This window comes from Lepidochelys kempii, chromosome 12 (assembly GCF_965140265.1).
Source record: "Lepidochelys kempii isolate rLepKem1 chromosome 12, rLepKem1.hap2, whole genome shotgun sequence".
Taxonomy (NCBI): domain Eukaryota; kingdom Metazoa; phylum Chordata; order Testudines; family Cheloniidae; genus Lepidochelys; species Lepidochelys kempii.
Window position 1 is genome coordinate 22,214,202 of NC_133267.1, and position 21,342 is coordinate 22,235,543.

Genomic DNA, 21,342 nt, shown 5'->3' on the forward strand with positions numbered 1-21,342 from the left:
AGTGGTAAGTGCTTGGCCGGTAAGAGACAGAGCACACAGACTACCGGGTCATTCTCTACTCATTTGCAGTAAGTGAACCATTATTCAGGGTTTAATGGTGACAAGAAAACTTTGTTGTGACTTCAGTCAACTCAGCGCCATTGTTACACCATAGAGCAGATGTCTTGGATCTTTGCATTGCCGTGTGCTCAACTCTACCAGCAACTCCCTGGCGTATTTCAAGAGGAGGAATACCTGTGAGGATGTACAGGCTGTTGATATGGGTAGGCTTATGGCATCCTGTAATACAGCAGCAGGCAATGTTAAGTATAGGGTCTAGCTTCTTTGTGTACAGCACATAACAGGGCTTACCCATCAATATACTGCAAGATGAAGCCACAGTAAAACTGGCTTATGCTGCTACTAAGCTTAAAACACTGTCTATGCTTAAATTAAAGTCATCTCATTGCTGGCAGCAGTTTATTTGGGTTCAGGTACCATTGAGATGAGTGCAATATAAAAGAGAGCCTGGGGTTCAAATAGGCACAACAGCTGTCCAACAGCATATCAAACATTACTGAAGCACAACCCAAGAGGTTATAAATGTCCAAGATTACTTCAGCTGTATAGAGGGACCCTGTCAAATAATGAGGCTTCCATTCAGCTCTATAAGATGTCTTTTAAAGCTTCCTTGCAGCTGGAGAAATTGGGGGCAATTTGAGTTAGAGAGTTGTTGATGAGAGTGGACCAGAAAGTCTGGGAGAGGAAGGTCTTGGCACTTATTAATATTGTTAATGAAATTCCCTTACTGTTTGATGAAAGGTAAAAAGTGGAACATAGGCCATTAGAAGCCATAAGAAAAGATGCCAAAAGATAGGAGATGATGTAGTATAGTTTTCACCAGCCTTAGGGGATTGGCTTGCCACAAAGCAGTACAGAAAAAAAGTTTGTAATAAAGAATATTAGAATATTAATATCCGCTTTCTGGCATAAAATTCTGCCGTTTTTATGATATTCTCAGCAACTCCATTGTCTATAGCAATTGCAAAACACTTTAGCAGCTATGGACAAATGCATGCAGTTACAGTGAAAGAGAATATGTGAAGGGATGGGTTATATGGGAATATGACATTTATCATTCAATTGGGAAAAGATCTGATAATTCTCAAATAACATAGCCAAGAGCAAGTTAGAGAATCTTTTTTTCCGCACAAGAGGGATAAAGGCCAGATCTCTCCATAGCCTATCATGTATTCTGTTTCATGCAAAGGTTTCAGCAGAAATGTGAAAAGTGACTAACCTCCTGCCCTCTTGAAATCTTCATACTAGGTATTTGCTGCTAGTAGATTGGTGAAACACAAAAACCCACAATTGGGTATTCCAGTGTTCTTTCTATTGAGCACAATACAACCTCACTAACCCACTCCTTGCTAATGCATACACTTCATGATATTACACAAAACATGGTGTTTTCCCCCACTTCTCAGCAATCATTTATATTACAGTGTTATAGTGATGTCTCATATTAGAGTTCATTATTTTTACAAAATATATTACATTAAATGTACAAGTACATCATGAAGAAATAAAATTTAAACTAAACTACAGTTGTCAAAATAAATGAACGTGCATTTTGTGATGCATGAGCCTTGTGATTTGTGGTGGTGGTGTTTTGTAAATTGTGTTTCTTCACTTCATAAAATTCAATTATTCACAATAGGTCTCCTAGTGACTAGTGCAAATTAACACTGTTCTATTGTAGTATCCAGATAATTCATGTTGTCACACTCCCTGCGCTCTAGTGTAACACTTAACTCAATGGGTAACATAAAAGTCAGAGAACAGCTTTGATTTCTGCCTGGGAGATTATTACATTAGCCCTACTCACCAGGAAGTGTCACACTTTAAGGTTACATGATGGCCAAGAAAGCATGAGTCCCTCTTTCTCCGTATCAGGCTCTAGCATAAAGACCAGTCCAAGTGCCTTTGTATTTCCTCCACACACACACTTCTCCACTCTACAGGCACAGGGTTGAACTTAGCATTTTTTGCTGGGTCTGCTAAACATATTGCACCCACCAACAAAAAGACTAATTCCTCTTCCACCCTTCCGCCACCAAAAAATTATCCTCAATGGTCATACCCCATTCTGCATTTATACAAATGACCAAGACTCTCCGTTATTTTTAAAATCAATAAATAAGATTACGGTGTGTCTCTGAAAACCAAGACTGTTCCGATTTTCAGGAGCCACCCCATTCAGTATTATAGAAAACAGTGTTTTGACCTGATTTTTGTAAACCCTGGCAGATTGAACACCTGATGGGATTTAAGCACACGCTTAAAATTAAGCACATCCCTAAGTGCTTTGCTGAACTAGGACCTGTCAAGGTTCCTTCCCCACTCTGAACTCTAGGGTACAGATGTGGGGACCTGCATGAAAGACTCCCTAAGCTTATTCTTACCAGCTTAGGTTAAAAACTTCCCCAAGATACAAACTTTGCCTTGTCCTTGAACAGTATGCTGCCACCACCAAACGTTTTAAACAAAGAACAGGGAAAGACACCACTTGGAGATGTCTTCCTCCAAAATACCTGCCCCCCCTCCCCGAGCCCTACACCCCTGGAGAAGGCTTGATAATAATTCTCACCAATTGGTACAGGTGAACACAGACCCAAATCCTTGGATTTTAAGAACAGTGAAAAATTAATTAGGTTTTTAAAAGAAGAATTTTATTTAAAGAAAAGGTAAAAGAATTACCTTTGTAAAATCAGAATGGTAAATACTTTACAGGGTAATCAGATTCAACACATAGAGAATCCCTCTAGGCAAAATCTTAAGTTACAAAAAGACACAAAAACAGGAATACACATTCCCTCCAGCGCAGCTTATTTTACAAGCCATTAAACAAAAGAAAATTTAATGCATTTTCTAGCTAGATTACTTACTAACTTTACAGGAGTGGTAAGGCTTGCATTCCTGATCTATTCCCGGCAAAAGCATCACACAGACCGACCAAACCATTTGTTCTCCCGGTCCAGATTTGAAAGAATCTTTTCCCCTCATTGGCCATTTTCGGTCAGATGCCAGCAGGGTTACCTTAGCTTCTTAACTCTTTACAGGTTAAAGGATTTTGCCTCTGGCCAGGAGGGATTTTATAGCACTGTATACAGAAAGGTGATTACCCTTCCCTTTATATTTATGACAGGACCTAAGCTAAACAACTGGTGAGATGGCTGCTCAAGGCTTATTGCTATTTGCCTGGTAGGCTCATTCTCCATCTCAGGTCTGAATGTGCTCACAAGGGTCACAATGAAGAGCAAGCCTTCCAAAAATTGAGAATCGTGTCATGAAGCTGGCAGGAAATTCAAGCGTGGGAGTCAATAGGGCTGTTTAAATAAAAGGTCACTTTCAGAAGATCACCACATTTTGATAGACTAGAGGAAATGTGTTTTAGTTGTTTCTACATTTATATCAGAGCAATGTGCAGAAAAAATAAGCAGTATTGGCAAAAGTAGCCCCCCCCTCCCCAAAAAAAGTATTTTTGATAGATCCATGAAAAACAACACACTTTTTTCACTTAATACTGAATTCTTGGTGCTAGAGAAAGATAGTTTTCACAGACTTCTAAAGAAATTGCATTGTCTCTGAACCATGAACATTTTTTCCAGGATTTTTCCATACAGTACTCTTCTAAGCAAGGATTATTGACTAGAACAACAACACTGGACAAATTTCCAGTCTACCAGAAAGTCAAAAAGATTTCAGTAAGGCAAGGTGGGAGATTATTAGGCAATGGGCTATCATATCAGCGGATACAATGGGGCTAGAAAAGTTCTGTACCCCTCCAGCAAAAAAGTCAAAGCTTATAAAACACACATGTAGTAGTCCTTTGCTAGTTAGCAGAGCATATGCTGTGTAGAAAAAAATATCTCCTGGGTCAACGTTTGGGATTTGGAGAAAAAGCTCTCTCTCTCTTTCACACACACACACACACACCCCTCTCATAGAATTTGATTAGACATTGTGCAAATATATACAAATTTATATATATTTGTATATTAATCAGTACAAGATCACCTGACTTGCATCAGAAGACAGTGAGCATGTCTTGTATGTAGCATCAACACACTTTAAAGTAATTTCGTTTTGACTCTAAAAACCACAAAAACCAAAAATAAGTTCATATCCCATTTTGTAATATGGAATATGTAATTCCATTTTATTCATGTTTTGAGAGCCCTTAAACATTGTTAGTATTTACATCCTGTAGATTTCAGAGGTTTGCCCCCCTATTTGTTTAACCATATATATTATACTTCCAGAATGGGCCACAGAAAATGTCTAAGTCCAAAAAAACAATTAACTAAGCCTGATTTCCATTAGGAAGATACAGTTATAATACATAGCAAGAGAATAGAGAAGAAAAAGCCTTCTACAAATAATGGACACTGGAAACCTTAAACACAATATTAATTTCCATCGTCTTTGTTATAATCTACTAGTCATTTGGGTTTGTATGATTTTAGTTCTTAAGCCAACAAATATAAAAGCAACTTATTTAACAAAAAAATCAAATTAGAAATAAAGCAAACCACTTTCTTACAGAAAATATAAGGAATAAACTTTTTAACAGGTTTGCTTCCAAAACAATTTAATAGCCAAGTAATCCATGATTTACCTTAATATTGCAGTCTCATTAAAAACCAAGTAAATATTTCTGAATATAGACATATTCTATGCCATTCTCTTTATTACTTAATTCTCCAGGTTTCTCAGCATGATCTGAATAAATTATGCTGACAATACAACAATATAAATGATAAATCAACAACACAATTTTAGTGATATATAGCATGAAATGTAAATAATAACCAGCACTGCTAATTGGCTCGCTACCTGGCAACAAATCAGTAAGTGAGCTAGTTCACTGGTAATGCTTCAGTTGTGCACCACCCTAATCATTAAGCATTTCTGGCTAGTAAGCTGTTTCTACTGTTTTGTGTAGGAAACTGTACTGTAGCATAAAAAGACTTCTAAAAAATTCACGTTGCAAAAAAAAATGCTCATTGACAATGGTAGCACGTTATGAACCAACTTCTTGCAACTCAGATGCCACAGAATTATTTCGGCAATTCACTGCTTGAAATACAAAATCAGAAGTCGTTTTACCTAGAGAGCTGAAACAGAACACGAATACATCTCCTGAGCTTCAGTAGTAAAATTGCAATTTGATTTCAAATCTCTGGCTATCATTACTGGATGATCTACTGTTGATCAAATCTTACAAACTGCCCTGAAGTTCCAATGTGCATGTGTGCAGGAAGGAGGGTTGACAGCGGTCTTTGATCAAGCTCTGATTGCTTTATAAGCTAAGTTCCCCACTTCTTATAATACCAAAAATTATAAAATATTTTGATTAACAGGCATTTTTAAATGACCTGCGAAAATGGACTTTGGCATTAGATATAAATAGATTAATGAATTAATTAATTAATTAATGAGATGGGGGCACAAGGGACTACTTTAAATGTTTTAATATGCTCATTCAGTGTAGTTGTAGCCATGTTGGTCCCAGGATATTAGAGAGAGACAAGGTGGGTGGGGTAATGTCTTTTATTGGACTATCTTCTGTGAGTGAGAGAGACAAACTTTCAAGCCACACACAGCTCTTCTTCAAGTCTGGGAAAGGTACATCCACTGTCACAATAAAATGCAAGCTGGAACAGATTGTTTAGCATAAGTAGTTAGCACATACTGTAAGGGACCATATATCTGACCTATCAGTCCTAATCCTCAAAGGAAACCTGCACAACACTTTCAAAAGACAAGCCTGGGAGCTTCAATTCATGACTCTGCTCGACACCAAAAATCATGGACTGAACAGAGACACTGGATTCATGGCTTATTACAACAATCTGTAACCTACTAACCCCCTCTTTTTGTCCTATGACTGCAGAGGTGTTAACTGGCCACTCTACCTTGAATGGTCACTTATAATATGTACTAGCTACTTATGCTAAACAATCTGTTCCACAGTGCAAAATTAGGTCAAATTTATAGAAGTCAATTTTTTAGAAAGTGACTTTGTACAGTTCATTGTGTGTGTCCCCACTAAGTGCATTAAGTCTGCGGAGTGCGTCCAAAGTACCAAGTCTAGCGTCGACTTTCAGAGCATTGCACTGTGGGTAACTATCCCACAGTTCCCGCAGTCTCCGTCACCCATTGGAATTCTGGGTTGAGCCCCCAAAGCCTGATGGGACAAAAACATTGTTGCGGATAGTTTTGGGTACATGTCATCAGTTGCCCCTCCCGCCGTGAAAGCAGTGGCAGACAATCGTTTCACGCCTTTTTTCCGTGCGGGTGCCATACTGCTTTCAGCAGACAGTGCAGTAGAACGGCTAACCATCGGCATCGAACGACCACTTCCATTGCCACTCTGCTCTCCTGGTGCTATGAAATCTACCTCACATGTCCTCTATATGACCGTCGTCATTCATGACTTCCGCTACCACTCTGCTCTCCTGCTGGTCTCGCAGGTCCTCTATATGACTGCTGTCACCAGCCGCTTCCGCTGCAACTCTGCTCGGCTGCTTTTGTCTCGCCATACCATGGCAAGTGTGCAGCCCGCTCAGCTGTTGTGTCCTAGCAGCAGACGGTGCAGTAGGTCTGCAAAACTGGTCATCCAATCACCGCTTCCCCTGCAACTCTGCTCTCCTGCAGATGCCACACCACAGCAAGCATGAAGCTCGCTCAGATCACCGTGGCAGTTATGAGCATTGTAAACACCTCGCGCATTATCATGCAGTATATGCAGAACCAGAACCCGCAAAAGCAGGCGAGGAGGCAACGGCAGCGCGGTGATGAGAGTGATGAGGACATGGACACAGACTTCTCTCAAAGCACAGGTCCCAGCAATTTGGCCATCCTGGTGGCAATGGGGCAGGCTCATGCCATGGAACGCTGATTCTGGGCCCAGGAAACAAGCACAGACTGGTGGGATCACATAGTGTTGCAGGTCTGGGATGATTCCCAATGGCTGCGAAACTTTCGCATGCGTAAGGGCACTTTCATGGATCTTTGTGACTTGCTTTCCCCTGCCGTGAAGCACAAGAATACCAAGATGAGAGCAGCCCTCACAGTTCACAAGTGAGTGGTGATAGCCCTCTGGAAGCTTGCAATGCCAGACAGCTACCGGTCAGTCAGGAATCAATTTGGAGTGGACAAATCTACTGTGCGGGCTGCTGTGATACAAGTAGCCAATGCAATCACTGAGCTGCTGCTATCAAGGGTAGTGACTCTGGGAAATGTGCAGGTCACAGTGGATGGCTTTGCTGCAATGGGATTCCCTAACTGTGGGGGGGGCGATAGACGGAACACATAGTCCTATCTTGGCACCGGAGCACCAAGGCAGCCAGTACATAAACCGAAAGGGGTACTTTTCAATGGTGCTGCAAGCTCTGGTGGATCACAAAGGACGTTTCACCAACATCAACGTGGGATGGCCAGGAAAGGTACACGACGCTCGCATCTTCAGGAACTCTGGTCTTTATGAACAGCTGCAGCAAGGGACTTACTTTCCAGACCAGAAAATAACCGTTGGGGATGTTGAAATGCCTATAGTTATCCTTGGGGACCCAGCCTACCCCTTGATGCCATGGTTCATGAAGCCGTACACAGGCAGCCTGGACAGTAGTCAGGAGCTGTTCAACCACAAGCTGAGCAAGTGCAGAATGGTGGTAGAATGTGCGTTTGGATGTTTAAAAGCGCGCTGGCGCAGTTTACTGACTCACTTAGACCTCAGCGAAACCAATATTCCCATTGTTATTACTGCTTGCTGTGTGCTCCACAATATCTGTGAGAGTAAGGGGGGAGACATTTATGGCGAGGTGGGAAGTTGAGGCAAACCACCTGGCCGCTGATTACGTGCAGCCAGACACCAGGGCAATTAGAAGAGCACAGCAGGGTGCACTGCACAACAGAGAAGCTTTAAAAACCAGTTTCATGGCTGATCAGGCTACGGTGTGACAGTACTGTTTGTTTCTCCTTGATGAAAACTCGCCCCCTTGGTTCACTCTACTTCCCTGTAAGCCAACCGCCCTCCCTTTCCCCCTTTGATCACCGCTTGCAGAGGCAATGAAGTCATTGTTGTTTCAAATTAATGCATTCTTTATTAATTTGTCACACAAATAGGGGGAATACCTGCCAAGGTAGCCTGGGAGGGGTGGGGGAGGAGGGAAGGACAAGACCACGCTGCACTTCAAAACTTATTGAATGCCAGCCTTCTGTTGCTTGGGCAGTCCTCTGGGGTGGAGTGGTTGGGTGCCCGGAGCCACCTCCCCCCCTCCTCCCCCGCATTCTTGGGCATCTGGGTGAGGAGGCTATGGAACTTGTGGGGGAGGGTGGTTGATTAAACAGGGGCTGCAGTGGTGGTCTGTCCCTTTCCTGCATGTCAACCATACGCCTGAGCATATCAGTTTGATCCTCCAGTAGCCTCAGCATTGCATCCTGCCTCCTCTCATCACACTGCCGCCACCTCTCCTCTTGCTCCAGCCATCTGTCCTTGTGTTCATTTTGTGCTTTCCTGGACTCTGCCATTGTCTGCCTCCAAGCATTCTGCTGGGTTCTTTCAGTTTGGGTGGACTGCATGAGCTCAGAGAACATTTCATTGTGAATGCATTTTTTTCGCCTTCTTACCTGCGCTAGCCTCTGGGATGGAGATGCTAGTGGCAGCGTTGAAACATTTACAGCTGCTGGAGGAAAAAAAGGGGGAGTAAAACTGAAAAAGGCACATTTAAAAGGAGGGGCTGATGTTTTCAGGTTAACGTGCAGCACAAACCCAGCTAACCCCTCCTCCACACCCAATTCTCTGGGATAATCGCTTCACCCCTCCCCACACCGTGTGGCTAACAGCAGGGATGATTTCTTTTCAGCCACAGGCAAACAGCCCAGCAGGAATGGCCACCTCTGAATGTCCCCTTAATAAAATTCCCCTATTTCAGCCAGGTGACCATGAATGATATAACTCTCCTGAGGATAACACAGAGAGATAAAGAAGAGATGTTGCTTGAATGCCAACAAACACCAGGACCACTTGCTGACATGCTTTCTTTAGCAATGATTCCAGATTACGTGCTAGTGGCCTGGCATGGTAAAGTGTCCTACCATGGAGTACACAATAAGGCTACCCTCCCCAGAAACCTTTTGCAAAGGCTTTGGGAGTACCTCCAGGATAGCTTCATTGAGATGTCCCTGGAGGATTTCCGCTCCATCCCCAGGCATGTTAACAGACTTTTCCAGTAGCTGTACTGACTGCGAATGCATCCCAAGTCTTCAGGGCAAATTAATCATTAAACACACTTGCTTTTAAACTGTTATTATATTTGCAAAATTATACTCACCAGAGGTGCCTTCTCTGCTTTCAAGGTCCGGGAGCCCAGGTTGGGAGGGTTGGGAGGGTATTGACTCCAGGGTGATAAACAGTTCCTGGCTGTCGGGGGTAATGGTTTCTCCACTTGCCTGGTGTACGCTATCTTCAACCTCCCCATCCTCATCATCTTCCTCATTCCTGTTGCGTGAGACTCCCCTGCAGGAGTCCACGTACAGGTGTGGGGTAGTTGTAGGGGCACCCCCTAGAGTGGTATGCAGCTCATCATAGAAGCGGCATGTCTGGGGCTCTGACCCTGAGCAGGTGTTTGCCTCTTGGGTTTTTTGGTAGGCTTGCCTGAGCTCCTTAAGTTTCATGCAGCACTGCTGTTATAGCCTCTGTCCATCATGCCCTTGAAGATTTTTTCAAATATTTTGGCATTTTGTTTTTTCGAATGGAGTTCTGATAGCATGGATTCATCTCCCCATACAGTGATCAGATCCAGTACCTCCTGTTTGGTCCATGCTGGAGCTCTTTTGTGATTCTGGGACTCCATGGTCACCTCTGCTGATGAGATCTGCACTGTCACCTGTGCTGATCAGCTTGCCGTGGTGGCCAAACAGGAAATGAAATTCAAAAGTTTGCGGGTCTTTTCCTGTCTACCTGGCCAGTGCATCCGAGATGAGTGTGCTGTCCAGAGTGGTCACAATGGAGCACTCTGGGATAGCTACCGGAGGCCAATACCATCAAATTGCATCCACAATACCCCATATTCGACCCGGCGATGTCGATTTCATTCAGTGCTAATCCCCTCGTCAGGGAGGAGTACAGAAATCGATTTTAAGAGTCCATTAAGTCAACAAAAATGGCTTGGTTGTGTGGATGGGTACAGGGTTAAATCGATCGAACACTGTTAAATTCGACCTAAACTCATAGTGTAGACCAGGGCTTAGAAATCCTGCAATGTTCCTGGCTCCAATGATATCCTTTGGCTATGTGTTTCACTGTTCCAAAAAAAAAAAAAAGCCCTTTTATACATTTTAAATTTGTTGACATGCTATTGTATGGGATGTCCCTTTGCAATTACATAAATAGGACAGCCAGATTTAACATTTTGTACCTCATTTATTATTTTATATGCCACTATCAAATCCCTTCTTATCCATCTCCTCTCTTGCCTTAAACTTGTCTTTTTCTTTTCAATCTATCCATATAAGGAAGTCTCTCCACACCACTGATCACTTTTGTAGCTGGTCTCTGGACCCTTTTTGTTTCTGCTCTATATTTTTTTCATATAGGGAGAGGAGCATTCAACACTGTATTCACCAAGTGGGTGTATCACTCACTGATATTAAAATATGTTCAGTATTATTTTCTATCCAATTCTTTATTCATCCGACTATTTTGTTTGCTTTTTGGACCACCACTTTGAATTTAGCAGACTTTTTCCAATGAGCTGTCCTCATGATTAGGGATGTAATCTTGGCCCACTGAAATAAATGGCAAAACTCCCACTGATGTTAGTAAAGCCAAGATTTCACCCCAGGTCTTTTCCCTCAATGGGTATAGCTCATTTAGAACTCAATCAATGTTTATGAATAGTACAAATAATTCTATCCAATGTGCATTACCATGCATCTAAAAATATTAAATTTTATTTGCCATTGTGTTGCCTAACTTTGTTAGGGCACGCCTGTGGAATGCCTCACAGACTCCTCTAGGCTTGACTAAGCTAAATTATTTTGTCATATGCAAATTTGCCACTTCATGAAAATTAATATATGAAACACCATTGCTGGAATCCATCCTCTGGGAACATACTGTTAACCTTTTTGCCATGTTGAAAATGGATCATTTATTCCTCTTATCCTATTTCTAATCCATGACCAAACTTTTGCTGCTCACTATTTAGATTCTTTAAATGCCCTTTATGAGGTACTTTATCAAAAGCTTTATGAAAGGAAAATAAATTATATTAACATGTTTTGCTTTATCTGCTATTTTGTTGGTAAACTTAAAGAATTCTAGTAGATTGGAGAAGTGTGATTTACCTTTGTGGAGTCCTTGCTGGTGTGCTCTTATCAAATATATGTTCATCTAGGTGTTCTGTTTCAAGGAGTTAGCAGGTCCAGAAGTAAGGCTTACTAGTCTTTCATTTCCAGGAGCACCCATAGGACTTTTCTTAATCTAAACTGACAGGTTCTTGAAAGGCTTCTATTTCAGAAATAGGCCATGGAAAAAGGTGGAATTCACAGCTTGAGAATTCAGACTTAGGTTCTTCATTTTTAAAGAAAGTTTAAGATATGTTTGTAATTTATGGTCCTGTTTTAAAACATAATCACATAGTACTGTATATAACTTGCCTCTACAACACTACTCAATTATTACAAGTCTCTACCATCTGTTGCTTATCAGATCATTAATGTTAGAATTAATCATTGTTGGCAAATGAGCTGAAGTTGATTTCTTTTCCAAAGACTTAATAATATTCCAAAACTTGATAGCATTACTCCATAAGTTTTTGGAATGGAAAAGTTTACTAACTGTAGCATAACATATCATTAATATTGTCCTAGTCCTCAAATATTCCTCATTTGCTTGAAAACCAACCAGTCTCTGGCTTGCCCTGTTCCAAGCCAAATTATTCTGTGCAAGAATATATAACAGATTATAAATAAAAAGCATGAGAAGACCAGCTAATTTCACAACAGCAAAGTATTTCATCCATCAAGTGTTTCCCGTCAGGACTTTATTCTAGATGTCTAAGGTGCACATGTGATGAATGAATGGGACCTCTGTTTCTTCAGGTGAACCACTGTTGTGATTTGGTATGGCTCTTCCTGTGAGGAGATACACATAATGAAATATAGATACAATTATTTTAAAAAGGTTTTGCAGTTAAATACATTTGAGTTTAATTATAAAAATGAACACAAAAACCTCATACAGGAAGAGACAAAAAAAGTTTTTTTAACACAAGCCCTAGAACTAATGTAGTGGGGTTATCCATGGCTATGACGTTACAATTTCTGCCATATATACAATGCAAACAGATATGCATTTCATTTTCTCCCAAATGAGGGATTTAAATACATCTGGTGATGTGTGTATATTCTACACACAGTGTGTATATAAATTCATACACACACACTATATATATATATATATACACACACACACGCTTTATATTTCCAACAATAAGTGGCTTAATTTATTGACAATGTTTAATTTAAGTCAAAACATTTTTTCCATTTGGCAGGTGCTGACAGCAAATAAAATGGTTTTGATGAATGACATAAAACTATTAATTATGTTTTGTTTGCTCTATTGTTAGTGTATCACTTGTGTGGTTAAAAATTAACTTTATGATCTTATTTAAAACAATAGATGTGACATTTCAGACATTCCTAAGAAGGATGCTTAGTAATAATAAATTGGTGTACTTGTCTAGAAAAATTTGCTAACAAAGTGAACTGAAGCATCTTAAATAGATAAAAGGAAGCAACTATAAATTACCACAGGATAAAATTTTTGTTTTATTTTTTAAAGATTTCTCTTTTTTATTTTTATACATTGATGAATTCTGGATATGCAGAGAAAGACAATAAAATTTGATGATTATGTGGGCATTCTCGACAATGTTAAATATTTCAAAGACTGGGGAAAATATCAGACTAGTATGATATCATACTATTTATAATACTAAAACTATTGATAGTGTAATCTGGTAATGGACACTGTCCAGCATCACTCTTAAACAGTATATACTTGGGAAAATAAATCACTGTTCTGTCCTCCCTTCCCTGGTCCTTTTGTTGCTCATGCAACAAACACACACAGGAGGCTTGGAACCAAATCTTTAGCTGTCCTCATTTTGGCTTCTAACACTCTCCATCCAAGTTTGGATAACAAATGGCTTACAAATAATTTAGGTACATGTCTAAGTACTCACAACTTGCTCATTCAAATGCCAGTATGCATGCACTTTACATGTTTTGAGTATACAAAACTTGCTTGCAATGCTTAGAGACTGATTTTAAAAATCTGGTCCTTTGAGTTTACTTCTGGGCAGTGTTATTATTAATGATGTCCTCAGTGAACATACTCATTTTCCTGGGAAGAATGAGCCAAATTCATCCCTTGATCTAAACAGAGTTGGATAAAATTCATCTGTGGTGTAACTTCATTTAAATCAATGGACATACACCAGGGATGTATTTACTCTAACATTATTGATTAACTGTTTCTGAGACAGCCAACAGAAACTGCAAAAAACCATTACATACTGTTTTCATTATACTTTTTAAAAAGTAGAGGTCTATGTTTTTGTATAGAAAGAAAGAAAGAAAGAAAGAAAGAAAGAAAGAAAGAAAGAAAGAAAGAAAGAAAGAAAGAAAGAAAGAAAGAAAGAAAGAAAGAAAGAAAGAAAGAAAGAAAGAAAGAAAGAAAGAAATTTTCCAACAAAAAATTAAAAGACAGACAGACAGTTTCCAGGGGAAAAAATAGATTTTCTTTAAAGTATTGAAACACAAAATTCTAGCCAGTGCAGAGAACGTGGCTGAATTGCCCCACAGACAAGTCCATAGATACGTTGGAAAAGCAGAATGGACAAACACTGCAGTAGAATAAGGCTAATACATAGGGATATGGGTAGCCCGGAAGTCTGCTACTTTAAAACATGACATGAAGGTAAATGAAGATACCAACCAGTTCCCTCAATCCAAACTACTACCCCGCAGGTAGTGGGTAGCATGCAAGCTAAACCCATAACTTAAGATGGGGCTCTCCATACAACCAACCTAGATATTTGGCACCAAACATCCAAATTCCTCCTGCCTTCTCCACGTCTGAAGCTTAACGGCACAGGTGAAAGGTGCACACTATGCAAACACATTGAATCCTACCCTGTGTTAAACAACAGGCGCAGGCCAATCACCATCTGGCCACAATCTTGGAATTACAATCCATAAAAACTATAAAGAACTCACACTGCAACCTACAAAAGTTGGGATGTACTCATGAAAACATCTCATTTGTTAAGTTTTCTAGATATTTTGTGGACAGAAAAACAGTTAATTTGCCATTAAGAAATGTCCTTTCCAACCCAACTAGGTTACTGGAAGAGCAGACCTGTAAACCTTGCATAACCCATAACTCAACTGCAGCAATGGACATAACCAGATAAAGGAGGTGGGGAAGGGTTGGGATTGCAGGTTGGGTGTCAAATGTCCATTCACTCAAGGAAGAACCTTAAAAGCCCCAAGGCCAGGGGATGCCCAGGCAGTAGGTTTTGAATGGCCCAATTAGGCTGCAGGGACAGGTGACAATGCCCATAGCCAGGCTTACCAGGACCCCAAGGGAACCTATCCCCTGCCAGTCTGGTCAAGTAGAGGGGATGGATGTTAACATGTTTGCATTCTTGCTTTAAGCAGCCCGCAGGGTGAGAATAAACTATGCTGGGGCAATAGCTGAGGGCATCTGTATGTGAATATGTAAAAAGCAGCCAGGTACTTCCTCAGAAATGCTCTCATTGAAGGTGTGAGGAGTGGGCTTTCTTTGGAGCCAGAACAAGGGCAGAAAATTTTTGAGCCAACCTCATTCGACCTTTTCCGGGGGAAGACACAGAATTTGACCCTTGGATTGAAGTTGATTTCCTTTAACAATTATAACCATTTAAAGAGAACTTTTGACCCTAAGCTGCTTAATCCTGTCCCTTTCAACTAATTGTACTCTTAGCCCAAATTTACCAACTGACAGGTTATCACACTCCTTCCATATATTCAAACTCCTATTTCACCAAGAACTCAACATTGCTGCCTTCACAGAGGGTAGAGTCCCTGTGTTTTTAGCTATGGCAAAACATCCCTTCTAGATTTGAAAGAAGGTTGTTGCCTGAGAACTAAGGTAAATACACCTTAGCAGAGTATTTCCTGTTGAAATAAGGAGTAGGAAAAAATTGTAGAGAATATAAATTCCTAACTCCTTTAAGAAAATTGGATTGGTTTCTAATACTGAGTGCTGCTGCAGTGAGTCTGGAAATGGGATCTCTTACTTGAGGAAGTCCCTCTATAATGTGACAATGCATTGATCAGCTAGTGTAGAAAGCACTTTCTAGAGCCTCTGAAAAGCCAAATCAGATGAGGGAAAACTTGCAAAATTGAGGAACAACATGTACAGTGGTTGAGGTAACAGATGCTATTTGTTGGGGTCAGCCATACTGACGCCTGTAGCAACAGCAACATCTTTCCATTACCAAATCAGTATCAATAAAGGCATTTGTGTGGAGAAAACAGAAAGAGAACTAAAAATGTTGTTGAGAGCATAGAGGAATAGGAAAATTAAATGTGTGGCAGTACACTGAAGGTAAAAAGATGTGCATATGACACATTAATAAAAGCAACATCTTGTACAGGGGAGTAACAAGATTATTTTTATGAGTTTGTAGTGCCCATAAGCGTGCCAGGCCTTTCTCAAAAAACAAAGACACCATCACTATTGAAGACAGCTTACATCCTTAAAGCTCCAGAAAGGAAGTCCTGCAATCTGATCTGCCCAGGCAGTCCTCTGTGCCAGCATGGAGGCCTACTGACTTCAGTGGAACTTGGCAAGGGCATAAGTACGGCCCTACCAAATGCACAACCATAAAAAACGCATCATGGACCATGAAATCTGTATAGTAAAGGGTAAAAGCACACAAAAGTCCAGATTTCACGGGGGAGACCAGCGTTTCTCAAACTGGGAGTCATGACCCAAAAGGGGGTTGTAGAAGGGAGGTTGCAAGGTTACTTTAGGAGGGTCATGGTATTGCCACCCTTACTTCTGCAGGAATGAAATCAGGAAGGCTAAATCACACCTGGAGTTGCAGCTAGCGAGAGATGTTAAGAGTAACAAGAAGGGTTTCTTCAGGTATGTTGGCAACAAGAAGAAAGCCAAGGAAAGTGTGGGCCCCTTAATGAATGAGGGAGGCAACCTAGTGACAGAGGATGTGGAAAAAGCTAATGTACTCAATGCATTTTTGCCTCTGTCTTCATGAACAAGGTCAGCTCCCAGACTACTGCACTGGGCAGCACAGCGTGGGGAGGAGGTAGCCAGCCCTCTGTGAAGAAAAAAGTGGTTCGGGACTATTTAGAAAAGCTGGACGTGCACAAGTCCATGGGGCCGGATACGTTGCATCCAAGAGTGCTAAATGAATTGGCGGATGTGATTGCAGAGCCATTGGCCATTATCTTTGAAAACTCATGGTGATCGGGGGAAGTCTTGGAAGACTGGAAAAAGGCTAATGTAGTGCCAATCTTTAAAAAAGGGAAGGAGGAGGATCCTGGGAACTAAAGGCCAGTCAGCCTCAACTCAGTCCCCGGAAAAATCATGGAGCAGGTCCTCAAGGAATCAATTCTGAAGCACTTAGATCAGAGGAAAGTGATCAGGAACAGTCAGCATGGATTCACCAAGGGAAAGTCATGCCTGACTAATCTAATTGCCTTCTATGATGAGATTACTGGTTCTGTGGATGCAGGGAAAGCAGTGGACATGTTATTCCTTGACTTTAGCAAAGCTTTTGACACGGTCTCCCACAGTATTCTTGTCAGCAAGTTAAAGAAGTATGGGCTGGATGGATCCACTACAAGGTGGGTAGAAAGTTGGCTAGATTGTCGGGCTCAACGGGTAGCGATCAATGGCTCCATGTCTAGTTGGCAGCCGGTATCTAGCGGAGTGCCCCAAGGGTCGGTCCTGGGGCCGCTTTTGTTCAATATCTTCATTAATGATCTGGAGGATGGTGTGGATTGCATAATCAGCAAGTTTGCAGATGACACTAAACCGGGAGGAGTGGTAGATACGCTGGAGGGTAGGGATAGGATACAGAGGGACCTGGACAGATTGGAGGATTGGGCCAAAAGAAATCTGATGAGCTTCAACAAGGACAAGTGCAGAGTCCTGCACTTAGGACGGAATAATCCAATGCACCGCTACAGACTAGGGACCGAGTAGTCTGGGCAGCAGTTCTGCAGAGAAGGACCTAGGGGTGACTGTGGAAGAGAGGCTGGATATGAGTCAGCAGCGTGCCCTTGTTGCCAAGAAGGCCAATGGCATTTTGAGGTGTATAAGTAGGGGCATTGCCAGCAGATCGAGGGACGTGATCATTCTCCTCTATTCGACATTGGTGAGGCCTCATCTGGAGTACTGTGTCCAGTTTTGGGCCCCACACTAGAAGAAGAATGTGGATAAATTGGAGAGAGTCCAGCGAAGGGCAACAAAAATGATTAGGGGTCTGGAACACGCGAGTTATGAGGAGAAGCTGAGGGAACTGGGATTGTTTAGTCTACGGAGGAGAGGAATGAGGGGGGATTTGATAGCTGCTTTCAACTATGTGAGAGGTGGTTTCAGAGAGGATGGTTCTAGACTATTCTCAGTGGTAGAAGAGGACAGGACAAGGAGTAATGGTCTCAAGTTGCAGTGGGGGAGGTTTAGGTTGGATATTAGGAAAAACTTTTTCACTAGGAGGGTGGTGAAACACTGGAATGCGTTACCTAGGGAGGTGGTAGAATCTCCTTCCTTAGAAGTTTTTAAGGTTAGGCTTGACAAAGCCCTGGCTGGGATGATTTAGTTGGGGATTGGTCCTGCTCTGGGCAGGGGGTTGGACTAGATGAGCTCCAGAGGTCCCTTCCAACCCTGAGATTCTATGATTCTGCACTGCTGCCTTCAGAGCTGGGCAGCCGGAGGGCAGAGGCTTTTGGCCAGGTGCCCAGCTCTGAAAGCAGTGCTCGCCAGCAGCAGCGCAGAAGTAAGGGTGGCAATACCGTACCAGGCCATCCATACCTCTGTGCTGTTACTGGCACTGGCTCTGCCTTCACAGCTGGGCTCCCGGCCAGCAGCCACTGCTCTCCAGCTGCCCAGCTCTGAAGGCAGCGCTGCCGCCAGCAGCAGTGCAGAAGTAAGGGTAGCTGTATTACAATCGCCCCAACAATAACCCTGCAACCCCCCCACAACTCCTTTTTGGGTCAGGGACCCCGACAATTACAACACCGGGAAACTTCAGATTTAAATAGCTGAAATCATGTAATTTACAATTTTTTAAATCCGATGACTGTGAAATGGACCAAAATGGACAGTGAATTTGGTAGCGCCCTAGGCATGAGGGTCCAACTTCAGGATTAGGGCCTGAATTTCAGACATGACACAATAGGTGCAGTCAAAAAACAGTAGTGAGGAGGAGAGCAGAAAAAAAGGTTACATTAAAATAATGGTGTATAGTTCTAGCATAACACGCACATATAGGCTTTCTTTAACTCCAAATCTAGGCCCATTCCGAGTCACTTGTAGGACCATGGCCTATACACGCATAGAATGAACAACATGGATAATGTATAACACAATGTTTTTAGAATTTCACACGGATGGTTTGTAATGAACTTTTGTTACAGTGTAATTTGCCTTCCTTTTTTTTTTTTTTTAAATCCTTGGTGGGCATTATGTTGTTTGTACATAAAGAAAGCTTTGTAGCAAAATTTGTTATAGTTCATTTTTAAAACGGTCTGAGGAATTCTTTTTATGACTAAAGAAAGAAATTAAATATCTTTTTTGTGACTAATTTACTATTATTTTTCCACTTTATTTAATTTGCTCAATGAACTGTTTGTGTTCATGTAACCACATAATGTCTTAATCCCTCTGAATTTTTTCATACAATTTTTGGTCCATATATGGTCATAAGAATGTTGAGAATTTAAAAAAAAATCTTTTTAGGCAAGTAATAATCTTAAACCAGCTAATAAATTAAGTATTTTGTATGCTCTAGAAATTAAGATTTGGACAGCAGAATAGTATTTAAGAATTACTAATCTACCCATTGATTATGTGAAGAATAAACATGTCATCTTACATATCTAGAAATTAAACTTGCAAAGTACTCATCAGCAAATGTTATGTGAGAGTATGGTATGGATAGTGGTTTACACCTGGGACTCCCAATTCAAGACAATAATGTAAACTGTTTAATCTTAACAAAAAGGCATTTTTAGTGTTTCTTCTGTTTAGTATTCTCAATGTTAACAAAATTGTCAATGGAATTTCAAGAGACTAAATCTTTAATTCAATACTTAGAGATGTTAATTATATATAAGAAAGGTCAGGTACACTACAAAATTACTGCAATTTGGACTTGATTCTTGCTACTTCTTTTTAACTCAAAACAAAAAATACCAACTCCACATGCACACACCATTTAAAATATAAACTTTACATCCAGAATGGCTAAGCACTTTGCAAAAGTATTATCCACATTTTAGTGCTGGAGAAACAGACACACAGAAAGAGGAAATATCTTACCCAAGATGACACAACAGATCTATGGCAGATTGGAAAACAGATCATGGGAATCCTGACTCATAGTTGGCTGTTCTAACATCGAGGACATGTGCCTCCCAAATAGAGTAATGTATTGCCTTTAAGATAGGACTACAATAAATTGCATACATACATTATATTATTATAATTTGCATACATTATTACGGTGACTGCATGCACAACCAAGGTAACTGCATTTGCAAATATCCAGTTACAAATCTAGCTGATCATTTATTCAAGCAGTTACTGTGAATGAATTGGAAGTCACTGTATCCACATGCACAAATTATGCATGTACTGTTTTGCATCACCTGCATGCATATATACAAATTGATCCCTTAAATGTTTCTCTTTGGTTCTGAAATTATATTGCACCCATTTTATTGTCCCCTTTATGTATATAAAAGTAGTTTGTTCTCAGACCTAAATATATGCTTATGGTTAAGTTTGTATTCAGGCATATGTCTGAAGAACTGGGTTAAAGACTGGCTGGCTGGCTGTTTCAGTCTGGATTGTAAACACAAATTGATTATCACTTCTAGATAGCCAGATGAGTTTGACTGAGATTCTAAATATTACAAGAGCCTGGTGTGCATCAATTGAAAATGTGATTTTCCTAACAAAAATTACTTTGTTAATGAAATTAGTAAGTAAGTCTGCTGAAAAATATTCAGATTGACAGGAAATTAAGCAAAGGTGTTTAGAATAAGAATGGGGATTTTATTTCTTATATCTAGAAGTTCAACAGACTTGCATAAGTAAATAATCCCATGAGTTACTTACCTTATATTGTATTTAGTTCAAACATTAAATGCATAAAGTTCTTGATCATCCCCCAAAATAATAAAGCTGGTGGTATGGAGAAAAACTTTCATGGGATTAAAAAAGTTAAAAAATTTCAAATATGCAATTAAAGGCATTCTAGCATGCTTGTGATCTCTGCTCTGGTTTCCTATTTACAGAGAAGGAAAACTGGCTCAGACTTCCTAGACTAAGACAAGAAAGTATGCAAAATCGAGCAGTCTCTGTGCCAGCTCTTGCTAATCCTCTTCAGTATGGTTTGCTGCTAATTTGTCATGGCACATATTTGCCTTATGTCTAATTAGCATCAAATTTCAAACTGCTATTTGCTAACAATTTGTTGCATCAATCTGCTTGAAAATCTATAGTTTAGAATTGGATTGCAGCTTATTCTGTCTATCAAAATTCCAATTCACACCGTACACAAAATAATGAATTATTCCCGCCAAAATATTCCAATACTTTATTAGACAAAAGGAGCTAGATTTTAAAAGAAAAACTATATTATCATCCTGTATGTTTTTGTGTCCCTTTGCTTAATGCTCCATTTTTAATTTACTGTACCTTATTTACATGGGGAGCTTAGTATGTCAGGACTTGCCCCTTCCTTATATGTAATCAAATCCAGCTGAAATCTCATAGCCACTACACTGGAACTGGTTCATAAAAACCTATCAAACCCATTTTGTGAGGACACAAGACAAGATCCTTGCAGTAGCAATTTACATGCACTAGAACTGGTTATCTTAAAGAATGAGAAAGTTTCAATTAAGGAGCTACCTAGACTTTAGGAATTAGGTTGGTCTCTTCAATATCTAAATGTAGACATTTTAATAAATGAATTAGCAGCTACA

The 21,342-nt window shown here is 40.5% G+C and overlaps 1 protein-coding gene across 2 annotated transcripts; it reads right to left on the reverse strand.

Annotated features, from left to right (window-relative positions):
- Positions 1 to 8,104: 8,104 nt before the first annotated feature.
- Positions 8,105 to 19,720, reverse strand: LOC140896544 (uncharacterized). 2 transcript variants are annotated; one of them, XM_073308470.1, is made up of 4 exons: positions 19,670 to 19,720; positions 11,398 to 12,186; positions 9,381 to 10,350; positions 8,105 to 8,729 (listed from the first exon to the last, which is right to left on the reverse strand). In XM_073308470.1, the coding sequence occupies exons 3-4, from the start codon at positions 9,721 to 9,723 to the stop codon at positions 8,161 to 8,163; spliced, it is 912 nt and encodes a 303-aa protein (XP_073164571.1). In that variant the 5' UTR covers positions 9,724 to 10,350; positions 11,398 to 12,186; positions 19,670 to 19,720; the 3' UTR covers positions 8,105 to 8,160. The 2 variants fall into 2 exon arrangements, with proteins under 2 accessions (XP_073164571.1, XP_073164569.1); XM_073308468.1 differs by having other exon boundaries at positions 8,105 to 8,732.
- Between the last annotated feature and the right edge of the window lie 1,622 nt (positions 19,721 to 21,342).